The following is a 13553-nucleotide window of genomic DNA, read 5'->3' on the forward strand; positions in this document are numbered from 1 at the left end:
CGCAATAATAAATAATAAAACTTTTTTTTCAAATTACCGACACTAAACCTTCTTTTTTTTTTATTTATTAAAAACATGATAACCTTTCCGTTCCGTTCACGAATTAATAACCAAATTTTCACAAAACAAAATTTATTGAAAGTCTAATGAATACACCAATGAAATAAAAAATACGATCAAGTACAATGTAATTAGAATCATCTACCTCAATTTATTTTTTATATTATATTATATTTCTTTTTGAAAATTTTCTCAAATTTCATAAATGATTAATAATAAACAGTTTTCTCTTATTTTTATTGAACAGTTGATTACTTAATGTCTGTCTTGTAACATTTTAGCGACGCATTTGAATTAGTAATATCATAATTCATTTTGTTGTTATAATTTAACGAACATTATTAGCTCCATCAATTCACTAACCCCCCAACATATCCACCCTCTCTTTGAATAAAAGTTAATGTACTATCACAAAAGTTTTTCAATACCCTTCTCATCATAGCCGGAGTAATACTCTGAACCAATTCTGTGATGATTCGTTCTAAATGAGCAACATCTATGAATGGCCTTTGAAGATACACCTTTTATGTTGAGATATATTGGAAAAAAGATTCAAATACTATAATTGAATCACTTCTTCACGTAAATGTTGACAATTTGAGAAGGAAGGCTGCTCAAATCTTCATTCAAATAATTTGGTATATGATTGTGAACGTCGTTCATCACCACCGAGTTCTTCATTGTCGTTATCCTCGCTCGACATTTGTTCCTCCTGTATTCCGTGCAAAGCCAGACAGTTCGGTCAATAAGTTTATTGTTTATGGCATAGGCATTGTGGTTTATAATTATGTGGGCGGCTTTTCTATGCTTTGATTTCTGGAAGTATATTCTACCTAAAACACAATACTGAGTCCGTCATCATTGCCAACTGGATTCCCGAAGGTATACTCGTATCATCACATCAAAATCGAATAATCCATCTTATATATTACATTTCAAAATAAAATTTTCAACTTTCTACGATTAGTGGAGCACTTCAATATTTCACAACACATCCATTCCCATGATTTTAGTTATTCAAAAGTATTCAACATGAAATAGACTTTTACTCGTACAAAAAGGAAAATTTAAACATATTCAGTAACTCGTCAAACATAATAGCAAATAATTAGCCAATATGCAGTTAATGAAAGAAAATATGATGGCCGAATAATGTAATAAATTTAAATTTCATAAGAAGCTCCTTACTCGTTCCGCTCATCCATCAAAATTTTGATCAGGGAAACAAAAATTGACACCACATGTTTCGTTAATACAGTAGCTTTTTCGTAGTAAATTATGATCCCTATAAAGTGGCAGCGCCATATTGAAAATCGCGAAAACACTTTGTGAAGAAATGAGATGTTACATAAAAAATATGTATAGGGGAAAGTTATCGATAGAGTAACGAAGAATGTCGCCTACTAATTTTTTTCATTTATTTACCTAAACATGTTTCTAACTTTTTATTCCTTTGACAAATTTGGAAATTTTTACTTCAGCGACACTGTACGATTAAATATAGTCAACTTCTTCACGAAATAAAACATGAAATAATGTTTGACTAATCTATAAAACGTGTTTCCCTTATTCAATGAATTTTCACCCGTCAAGTGCTGCCATCTGATAAAAACTGAACCCATATTAGAGCAGAGAAGGGTTTGGCAACATCGCTGTTAATTATCTCGTTTAATCAATTACAAATAACCGTTCACAAATATATGTTATTAAAATTTATTCTTCGTATAAGTTGAACTCCACTTTTTTGTTCATTAAGTTAGTATCACATTTTTCTTTTCCATTTGTCAACTTCACATGAATAAAGTCGATCATCATCACTTTTTCCAACTGCTATTTTATTTCTATTGAAATTGATAATGAATAGGTTTCCCAAAATATTGGTGTTCCATCTTTAAAGATTCTCCAAGTTTTATTTTATTTTTTAGTGTTACAGTTTATTGTATTTTATAAAAATAAAATATATGTTTCATACAAATGTGATTTATTTTACTTTTCGCTCATTCTACGTTATATTTTACAAACGTGTTTTTGAGTTTTCTGTGAAATTCTTTCCATGGCAGTTATGCCCTACGGTTTCAATGACAAATGTGTGGAATTGCAGAAACACTATCAAGTTTCCCATTTCCTTATTTTCAAAACAAATTACTTTTGTTAATGTTGCCTCTTTCCTGTCATTATGGCCTATTACTGAAGTTGACTGTGCCTATAATCCTATAACGTCTCTTTTGAAGTTTTTACTACGGTTCGGTTCTCATACTAATAGTAAAACTGAAAATTCTTTTTTTTTTCATTGACGCGATCACAAAAATAACAAATTATTACCATACTCTTTTATTCCTATAAATAACGTTCACAAACTGCGATTTGAGTTGACTGAAATCCTCACGAAGAGCATTCGGCTCATGGTTGTGATCGCCGCTAATATACATTTGTCCACCTCGTGTAATAACGGTGCAAGTACATTTACTTCTCCAGTAAGAGTCGCATCTCCAAAAGCTGCTGTTTACTTTTTTCTTGTTCACATTGAAAGAATTTCCGTTAAAAATGATTTTTGGGGCATTCAGCCTTCCTACTTTGAAGTAAAGCCGACCTGAAATGAAAAACCTTTGAAAACGACAAAAGGAACGAATTGAACACAATTTCCCACTTATACTTAGAAAATTAATGTTTTTTATTGTATGATCAATTAGTTAGTATGGATGGTTAGTTCCACTGAAATGAAAAACCTATGAAAACGACAAAAGGGACGAATAGAACACAATCCTCCACTTACACTTATAAAATCAATGAATTTTTTTGTTTGACTGGATTTTGTAGAATTACTAATTTCTGATCACAATTAGTTAGTATGGATGGTTAGTTCCACTGAAATGAAAAACCTATGAAAACGACAAAAGGGACGAATAGAACACAATCCTCCACTTACACTTATAAAATCAATGAATTTTTTTGTTTGACTGGATTTTGTAGAATTACTAATTTCTGATCAATTAGTTAGTATGGATGGTTAGTTCCACTGAAATGAAAAACCTATGAAAACGACAAAAGGGACGAATAGAACACAATCCTCCACTTACACTTATAAAATCAATGAATTTTTTTGTTTGACTGGATTTTGTAGAATTACTAATTTCTGATCAATTAGTTAGTATGGATGGTTAGTTCCACTGAAATGAAAAACCTATGAAAACGACAAAAGGGACGAATAGAACACAATCCTCCACTTACACTTATAAAATCAATGAATTTTTTTGTTTGACTGGATTTTGTAGAATTACTAATTTCTGATCAATTAGTTAGTATGGATGGTTAGTTCCACTGAAATGAAAAACCTATGAAAACGACAAAAGGGACGAATAGAACACAATCCTCCACTTACATTTAGAAAATCAATGATTTTTTTTGTTTGACTGAATTTTGTAGAATTACTAATTTCTGATCAATTAGTTAGTATGGATGGTTAGTTCCACTGAAATGAAACGACAAAAGGGACGAATTGAACACAATCCTCCACTTATACTTAGAAAATCAATGTTTTTTTTTTTTTTGTATAATTGAATTTTGTAAAATTACTAATTTCTGATCAATTAGTTAGTTTATATGGTTAGTTCTACTGAAATGAAAAACCTATGAAAACAACAAAAGGGGCGAATTGAACACAATTCTCCACTTATACTTAGAAAATTATTGAATTTTTTTTGTATGATTGCATTATGTAGAATTACCAATTTCTGATCAATTAGTATGGATGGTTAGTTTCACTGAAATGAAAAACTTGTGAAAACGACAATAGGAATGAATTTAACACAATACTCTATTTATACTTAAGAAATTAATGAATTTTTTTGTATGATTGCATTTTGTATAATTACTACGTTCTGATCAATTAGTTAGTATGGATGGTTAGTTCCACTCATTGAATCAACCGCTTTTGTGAATGCGGAATCGATCTCTACTCTGGGATGATGGGGGTACGGGGTATATTGTCTGATCCACGCTTGGAATTGCACGTGAAAGATGAAACCTCGTTAGTACTTAGCATGTTCAAGTTCAGACTTTTGAGGGGATGGCGAAAAAACCTCACTTTTACCCGTATTTTGTCATACATAGACATGTCATATGTCAACATGTAGAAGTCAAAGATTGTAGTTCAAAATATCGGTTTAGTAAAGAAAGCTAGTGATTGAAAATGACACCATTCAGCATTATTTTTTTTTAAACAAAGCTTATTGGCTTTTTACTTTCTGGAATTAAACTAACTAACCGTTTGAATGCGTTGTCGTGAAAAGAGCAAACTTGTATCTTCCGGTGTCGAAGTCGAACATTTACTGAGTTGAAGTAGATGGTAGAGTAGATGATGCAGATATTGCAGTGTCACAGTCATTTAAATCAAAGTACTTTTGTCAACGTAACTCAAGTCGAATAATTTCGTCAGCATAAATATTGTGTGCTGAGATTTGATAAAGTCGACAAAAGCCGTTCTCGCCTGGTCCTGTTTAGCGAAGGTTCTTCCAATGAGAAAGTTATCATCGAAGTGTTCGAAAAATTGGAAGTCACTTGGCGAGAGGTCTGTGGAGTATAGTGGGCAAGGCAGAACTTCGACGCTCAACTCGTTTAATTTTCGGACGATGATTTGTGAAAAGTGTGGACGGGTGTTGTCGTGAAGCAGGATCGGACCTCCTCTGTTGACCAGTTCCGGAAACACTGGTCAACAGAATTTTCGCCTTTGGGAAGTGCCTGGGTGGTTCATTGGTGTCCAACCACTGCACTGAACGTCTTCTGTTGTAATAATGGATCCGTTTTTCAGCACTTGTGACGATCCGATCCAAAAAATGATTGTTTTGGTTACGCGAAAGCGAAGAAGAAGAGACATCGAAACGTGATCATTTCTGTCGATCGTTCAAATCGTGGGGCACCCACTTCTGCACATTTTCAATACGTTTTAAACCATCAAAAACCGCATAGGGGCTGACGCCCAGTTCTTCTGCCATCCCACACACCGTTTGTGATGGGTCAGTATCCACCAGACTCCTCAAATCCTCGTCCTGGATTACTGTGGGTCGACCACTTCGGGGCTCATCTTTGAGGCTAAAATTTCCGAAAAAAATTTCATGAACCAGCGTAGAACAGTGCGTTCATTAACACTTTGGTTCAACTTGAATTCGTAGAGAAAAATTCACTGAAAATCGCTCAACAACAGTAACAAGCTGAAAAGAGACGAAAAATGAAATTTGGAAAAATATTAACATCATCAATGTACAGAGTACAAAATTACCTATCGATCAGCATATATATACCTACCACGACACAGGAGAACAAATATTTATTGAAATATGGAGCAACAAAAGACATGACATTAAAACGGACAAAGCTTATGAAAAAATTATAAATTTTACTAATTTGGACTTCTATTGTCTAATATGATTGTAATATGATTCGAAATAGGGTGATGAAGACGATTTTGGATATACGAAGTCAATTCGAATGACATAAAAACTAAATAGTTACCAAACGACGGCAGTTTCTTTGTATGACATGGGCGGCGTGGTATATTTTTATAATTCTATCATTATTTTTATGCGGGAGGTTTTATAATAATAATAATAATATTTATTTGACTACGTTACATAATACAATCTGTTAGTAGTAAGTCATGTTTGGCTTAACATTTGAAATTTACACGCAAATAACAACAATCACATATGTAAAAACTTTAAAAATCAAAAAGAAGTACCGACTTGTGTGTTACCACAAAAATGGGTTCTGAAGTCATCGACGGAATAGAAGCAATGCCTCAACAAATAATTTTTCAATTTTGTTTTGTAAGTGTTCAGACTAGGTTCTTTGAAACCTTGGGGCAAAATATTGTACAGAGAGTAATCCATGGATTATTTTAGCGATGAGTGAAGACGAAATCGATTTATTCTAATGTGGTGAGCGTTTCGTGTGTTATGTTCGTGGATATGACATTGTTTCGCCAAGGATGGTTTCTTCTTATGGATTTCAATCAGAACGTAATGAAAAAATTACGTTGGCAAAGGCATAATTCTGAGTTTTTTGAAATATTCTCGACAGTGATCTCTGTATCCAATATTAGCCAGCACTCTTAATGCCTTCTTTTGCATCCTGAATATTTGAATGGAATGACATGAATTTCCCCAATGTTATACACCATAAATAATAAAATGAGAGTGAAACAGTGAAAAATATGAGGTTTTTAATATATTTGCACTAGTGATTTACTTCAATTGGCGAAGAACAAATAGAGAACCCGAGAGTTTTCTCATCAGTTGAGAAATATGTGCAGACCAGTTGAGTCTACTATCTAATGTAATGCCCAGTAATTCAACTCTATCAGTTTCACAATGAGAGATAGTTTGATCATTACCATAAATGTAATTGTGTTTTCTGACAATTTAGTTTCAGCTTATTAGATAGAAACCACTGATTAGCACTATTAGATACCACGTCGAGATGAGACTGTAATTTCATTATTTTTATCCGACAGAATGAAAGTGGTGTCTCAGCAAAGAGAACTGATTTGAACGGCAGCATCATATATTTGCACAAGTCATTCACATAAATGAGTAAGAGCGGGCCCAAAACAGACCCTTGCGGAACGACATGCTTAATAGTTTGAAAGTTTGATACGGTACCGTTGAGCATCACTGCTTGTTGTCGATTAGTAAGATAGGTTCTTATTAAGTGTTTAATTTTTACAACAGAATTTCATGTGAGACGCAACTGAACGGTCACAGGTCACACAGGTCACAAAGCATCAACAACGCAGTGTGATTGCCCTGCTCAAGTTCCTCAATCACGCCAGACACGACGTCGAACACTGCATCTATTGTTGAGCGCGACTTTCTGAAACCATACTGTGAGTTGCTGAAAAATTTATTATTCTGGTAGTATTAACTAATAAATTTATCAGATCCGGTACATTAGTCTTATATTCAGCTGTTCAGATTGACTTCGTATAAAATATTAAAATATACTAACAATTATTCATTTCTTTTTTTTATGTGGTCATTTTCATTTTTTATCTCGATTATTTTATTCGATTCGTTTTATTGTACTTACATTTCACGTTTTATTGCATATATATATATATATATATATATATATATATATATATATATATATATATATATACAGGGTGTCCCTGGACTTCCTCTTTTCCTCTCGGGAATGTATAGATGGGGTCAAAATATCACCAGTACTTCATATAACTTTTTTTCCTAAAAGTCTTCGTAACCAAGTTACGGGCCCTCGAAGTTACAAAATGAAAAATGTTTTTCTTTGATAACTTTTCAAGTGAATATTCAAAATCATCCAAATTTTGGTAATTGACTAAACAAATGAATTCCGTCGATGAGCTTTCATGCAGGAGTCAGTTGTTTTGCTACAAAGTCAGGAACGGACTACCCCCGATGGTCCACACCCCAAAACTTTGAAATGACAGATATTTTTCAATATTTTTCAACAAAATAAGGTTACTTGGACAATTTTATGAATAAAAGTACTCGTGTGGAAAGTCGATCGGAGCAACGAGTCTTGATAAAAATGTAGTTCTACTCGACGACATCAAACCCGCTCGTCCACCATTATTTGAAATGAATAATTATCAAAGCAGAAATAATAATGATAACGTTAATTCAACAACATTTATAACAGGAATAATACAAAGTATGCTAAAATGAAGTCGTAAACAAAAAGTACAGTACCTATATGGAAGTTTAAGTCACAATTGGGATAGCAGATATTTTTTCAAAAGAAATATCAAGTTCTGTAGATTCGTGGTGTTTTTAAACTAACAAGCTACTCTACTATGAAATATCGAATTCATTCCATATTTTGTATGTACATAATACGTGTGGAATAATCACGTTTCGTGTTGATCAGTTATCTGAATCTCATGAAACCCAACATTCGAATGTTTCAAATTCTTCTTCACAGCTAAACTGTTAAGGAGTTTCACTGATAATTATAATTTTATGGGAGAAATTCTTTAACACGAATCTAAATTTAGCTAAAAAAACGCACATCGGAAAAAATATTTACTATACTAATAAAAAGCAAACGAATGAACTACAAAAACGGCTGCACATGATCAGGTGAAAAATATCCAGGGAATAATTATGTTCCATTTCTTTCACAGATGTTGACAAAAAAAACCTTTTAGAAAGTTTTGATAAAAAATGAGAAACTGGAATGCGATTTTGTTTTGTTGAGTGGTGCGTTGTCATATGACTATCATTGTATTGTCAATATTCTATAGGATATTTTGAATTTTTTTGATATGGCCGAACAGTTCACATTCAATGAATATGCAGATATGCATGTATTTTATGGACGAGCATTTTGTAATGCTGCAGAAGCTCGTCGTCTGTATTCCGAGCATTTTCCCAATCGAACGGTACCGTCAAGAGAAACATTCGAGCGTGTCGATCGCAGCTTGAGGGAGACAGGTATGTAATAATTGATAATTAATTTGAGCACGTTGTTTTATTTCGATATTATTGTAGGTACAGTTTTGCCAAAACGAGGTGGTGAGGGCGCTCCTAGGACTGTACGTACCGTTGTATTGGAGGAAAATATTTTGGAAGCCGTCGCTGATGATCCTTCAATGAGCATCAGAAATCTATCAGAACAGTTCCATACATCCAAGTCCACTATTCATAGAATAATTAGGGAACAACTGCTCCACCCATTTCACATCACAACTCTCAACATATCAACTCTCATAATCTCCATATATGGGCCGAAGAAAATCCCCATGGGATATTGCAAACCAAACACCAACGGAAATTCAACGTGAATGTTTGGGCTGGTATCATAGGAAACCATCTTATAGGACCATTCGTTCTACAGGACCGATTGAATGGAGAACGTTATTTGGAGTTCATTCAGAACGATTTGAATGGACTTTTGGAACATGTTCCATTGCAAACCCGAAGAGATATGTGGTTCATGCATGATGGCGCTCCTCCTTATTTTAGTTTGATTGTGCGTGACCATCTGAACCATATTTTCCACAATAGATGGATTGGTAGAGGTGGGCCATATTCATGGCCATCGCGGTCTCCGGATTTAAATCCATTGGATTTCTTTCTGTGGGGGCATCTAAAAAGCCTTGTTTACGCTACACCTATTCACACAAGAGATGCATTGTTGAATAGAATAACATTACATTGTGAAGCCATACGAAACGACCCTGGAATGCTATTTCAAGTACAGAGAGGGTGTCTTCGCAGACTAAGAAAATGTATAGAGAGAGAAGGTGGTCATATCGAGCAGTTTCTGTAGCGGATTTTTCATTTCTGTTTGCTCTTGAGCCTCTTGAGTTTCGTTAGTTAAACGTGTTTGCATTATAAAAATGAACATTTTACCTATCATTTCCATTTTCCTTAAAAACTAATATTTTCGAATAATGGTAGACATCTCAGGATAAATGTTATTGAATTAACGTTATCATTATTATTTCTGCTTTGATAATTATTCATTTCAAATAATGGTGGACGAGCGGGTTTGATGTCGTCGAGTGAAACTACATTTTTATCAAGACTCGTTGCTCCGATCGACTTTCCACACGAGTACTTTTATTCATAAAATTGTCCAAGTAACCTTAATTTGTTGAAAAATATTGAAAAATATCTGTCATTTCAAAGTTTTGGGGTGTGGACCATCGGGGGTAGTCCGTTCCTGACTTTGTAGCAAAACAACTGACTCCTGCATGAAAGCTCATCGAAGGAATTCATTTGTTTAGTCAATTACCAAAATTTGGATGATTTTGAATATTCACTTGAAAAGTTATCAAAGAAAAACATTTTTCATTTTGTAACTTCGAGGGCCCGTTACTTGGTAACGAAGGATTTTAGGAAAAAAAGTTATATGAAGTACTGGTGATATTTTGACCCCATCTATACATTCCCGAGAGGAAAAGAGGAAGTCCAGGGACACCCTGTATATATATATATATATATATATATATATATATATATATATATATATATATATATATATATATATAATTGATATTTTCATTATTCATTCTAATTCTATTTCTTCTTCTATAGATTTCAAATCATACGATTTTAGGCACTGGAAGTTCCACCTATTCACCATGAAACATTGTCGACCACTTTAAAACAAAGCTAATAATTGTAACTTTAAAACAAATGTACTCGTTGTTGAAGTTTTCTCGATTTTCAGATAATGAAATTGATTATTCTCATATTGATGTAATCAGCTGTGAATATTTCTGGAAAAAGTAATCTTTACGAATACCATTCGTCTTGAAAAATTTCTGAGATGAATGTCCTTTTTTGAAACTCAAACTTTGTTAGTTCTCAGCAATACTCATCGATCAACTAATTGGTTACTGGTTGCTCTTATGGTATTGCTGAAAAAACTAACTTTTGTGTTGTGGTATAACTTTGACAAAAGTCGTGAACACAACCATTGCTGAATCTAACAACTATCAGGTAAGGTGGAGATATGGTAGGAAACTGAAAAAATATAGTTAAATTTCATTTTTATTTTCAAACAATTTACACAATATCAACCAATTTGTAATTCAAATTCATAACGTCACTTTCTGCCGTATCTGCAACATGGTTATGTTTATTTTTCAGCGAAGCTTTATTTCTGAATGTAATCACTCTGGCTCTACAGTGAGTTTTATGATAGCCACTACATAACCAAAATGTCTTGTCTTGGTATCTTCTGTTCAATCCATACGTATATAGATTTAGAATAATCCTAGCCGAGCTCCTGCCTTGCGTGAAATATATTTTAGCCTTTCTCCTACCTAAAATATAGTATAGTAAGAATTTCTAATGGAAAAAAATTATATAAGGATTATACATACAATCAATAACCATCGCCCTCAGTTTTCATATTCACAAGAGTTGGTTGAAAATAAACACTAAATAACTGTTCATGAATTTGGTACTTGAATAGTTTATGTTCAAATATTTCGCACTTTTTTATTTTTTACAAAAACATAAAAAAAGAATGATGATAGTGACAATATTCAGTGAAACAATGATATTTCCATATAATAGTAGTTCTATACCTTTCCAATTTCAATTAACAGTGTTTAACTTGTTTACTATATTCCTGCATATGATCATGTTTATTTACCTTAATTGTTGGTGTTTTGTTACTAATGTGCAATAACTGTGTTATATTATTATCTTTACTATTATAATTATATCATATTAACATATTTATTGCACGTTAGAGCCACCGGTAAACAGTTGATGCAGCCTGTTGGGCATCGTCGGTATAGGGTAAGTGGTCCTCGATTGAAGATGGACTCCAGCCGATTTCGTCTTCATTTCTAGCAGGTTGAAGCCTGGCTCCCTTACTATTATGACTTACGTTAGTCAGGAGGGACAAATGGGTCATATCTGATCATGGGATGGTGGCCTGAATGTCCTCAAACATCAGTACCGTCCTTCACAGTGATCCCTTGCCTGGATGGGGTATTATGGATGAAAAGATCGTTCATCTGTAAACGGGAGACATGAGGGCCTCATTCGACAGAGTGTCTGGGCCTTCTATATCGGGAGGGGTCGTCTACAGCATAGTCCATAGCTTCCCTAACTAACGGATTATCGTGAGTTTCTGTGCAATCAAAGACTTGCCGATTCCTCGACTGAATGGACTGCTGAATGGAAGACGTATAAACTTGTTTTGCAATCTCTCCAGAATGGAGGTGTTAGGCGGAGCCGCTTATCCCCAAACGCCTGAAGCATACATGATGACAGGCTTGAATATCGTTTTGTAGATCGTGAGTGTGTTCCTTAGGGTCAGTTTGGATCGTCTATTGATCAGAGGGTACAGACTTTTGATCCGACCCTCGATCTTTGCCTTCACGGTTATGATGTGCGGGTTCCAGGTGAGCCTACAGTCTTTAAGAAGACCGAGGTACTTTACCCGACCTTGCCAGTCAATCTCCCTTCCAGATATCTTCATTTTTCTGGCCGGAGAAGATATCGTTCTTCGCATGGTTATCGCCTGAGTCTTGTCCGGGTTCACTCGGATCTTTCAGCGCTCGAGTTCGTCCAATGCACGTTGCATGTAGACGATCCCGAGCTCCCGACCCATGGAAGACGAGAGGAGAGCCGTGTCGTCAGCGTAATGGACTCCGGAAAATTAAAACAAGTACTTCATCGAAAACAATGCGTAAGAGAAAGCGAAACATAAGTGGAACCTTTTAGTGGTGTGACAACTAAGTGTACTTGTTGAGTTTTTTTGTCGGCGTTGGTGATTGGACCAATCTTCAGAACTATTTTCCGCGGGCATTCCAAATTTATGTTCCAGGCACTTTGCTTTTTGGGTCGGATCCTTTCTGCACTGATAAGAGGTAATACCTCAAAACAGGTCTACAGGTGACCTACTCGAATAATTTCAGCATGGTCCTGCTGCTGGATGAACGAGAAACATCTGCGAGGCTCACCTCTGTGAAGTATCAGCGGGGTATTAGCCAAGGAAGTAATTGTATTCCGGCAGGTATTTACCAGAACCTACGGTCTAGGTAGGAACGTATGTATCTTTCCTCGATACAGTCTTCAGACACGTTTTGATCTCTCTCAAATTCAAGTTGAAAGAATAGTTTTTTCTGATCACTCAAGTACAAAACTCGGCGATGATTTGGGTGAACAACAGATCTGTCGAAAAAATTTGTAAAAATTTGTTTTTCCGTTAACCACCTGTCGCCCCCTACGAACGACAACTCTCAAAAGTAGATACTTGTGCGAGTTAAGGACTAACGAGGTCTTACCTTTCAACGTGTGATTCCTAAGGCGGAAAGTGGATTTGTACTCAATACAAGTTATTTCGAAATTACGACAAAGTTTATTATCATCATCAGGAAGCTAAAATTTTAAAAGTAACAACTTACTCTTTTGATTGGCTTCCGTGTTTTGCCGTAGTCTTCTTTGATTATAATCTCCAAACGTTTCAACTGCAACTGCGGCAGTCATCTCTAGTGGCCTAATAGTGGGAATTAATTATAAATTTCAACGGAATCAAATTCTTCAAATAACCGATATCTGCCATAAACGGTAATGAAACAAAGCATGGTATTGTTACTTCATTTCACTTTGACTACAACAAACACTTCAACTGAACTTCAACTATTATTTGAATGTCTGCCTTACTAAATCGCTTCGCGTACCCCACTGTAACGTCCACTTGACTGTCGCGATATCCTTGTGGCTAGCCTTTAAATATCGTAATCGAATGTTGTCGAAATTTCTCCGAAGTTCTATCGCAGTCGGTAACATTACTCTCGCTGTTTCTCGATTGGCGGGGAATCATCGTGCACTCGCGCGCTCTTAGCCTCGTCACGCCTGGTTTATGGCTACCAGCGGCGGCCGGCGTTATTTTCTTTCGGGCATGATTTACAACAGAATATATATAAGCTGATCCCCATATTGCTATGTTTGTAGAGTTGTTTCCTAGCTTTGTCTGCAGGTGGC

At 34.9% G+C, this 13553-nt stretch overlaps 2 protein-coding genes and 1 long non-coding RNA gene across 26 annotated transcripts in view; all 3 read right to left on the reverse strand.

Moving 5' to 3' along the window:
• Nucleotides 1–13553, reverse strand: part of LOC111504582 (uncharacterized) — a 377607-nt gene that overhangs the window by 169388 nt on the left and 194666 nt on the right. The gene's annotated exons all lie outside the window — the stretch shown is intronic.
• Nucleotides 116–13210, reverse strand: LOC141485413 (uncharacterized). The gene is made up of 3 exons (XM_074182064.1): nucleotides 12974–13210; nucleotides 2383–2650; nucleotides 116–893 (listed from the first exon to the last, which is right to left on the reverse strand). Exons 1-3 carry the CDS (start codon nucleotides 13053–13055, stop codon nucleotides 890–892), a joined length of 354 nt encoding a protein of 117 aa, XP_074038165.1. The 5' UTR covers nucleotides 13056–13210; the 3' UTR covers nucleotides 116–889.
• LOC141485414 (uncharacterized) lies at nucleotides 10586–12963 on the reverse strand. The gene is made up of 2 exons (XR_012467187.1): nucleotides 10934–12963; nucleotides 10586–10873 (listed from the first exon to the last, which is right to left on the reverse strand). It is a non-coding gene; the product is annotated as an uncharacterized lncRNA (long non-coding RNA).

The sequence above is a fragment of the Leptinotarsa decemlineata genome, unplaced genomic scaffold (assembly GCF_025532065.1).
Source record: "Leptinotarsa decemlineata unplaced genomic scaffold, Ldec_3_MD MMD2_tig00026328_RagTag_RagTag, whole genome shotgun sequence".
NCBI classification, from domain to species: Eukaryota; Metazoa; Arthropoda; class Insecta; order Coleoptera; family Chrysomelidae; genus Leptinotarsa; species Leptinotarsa decemlineata.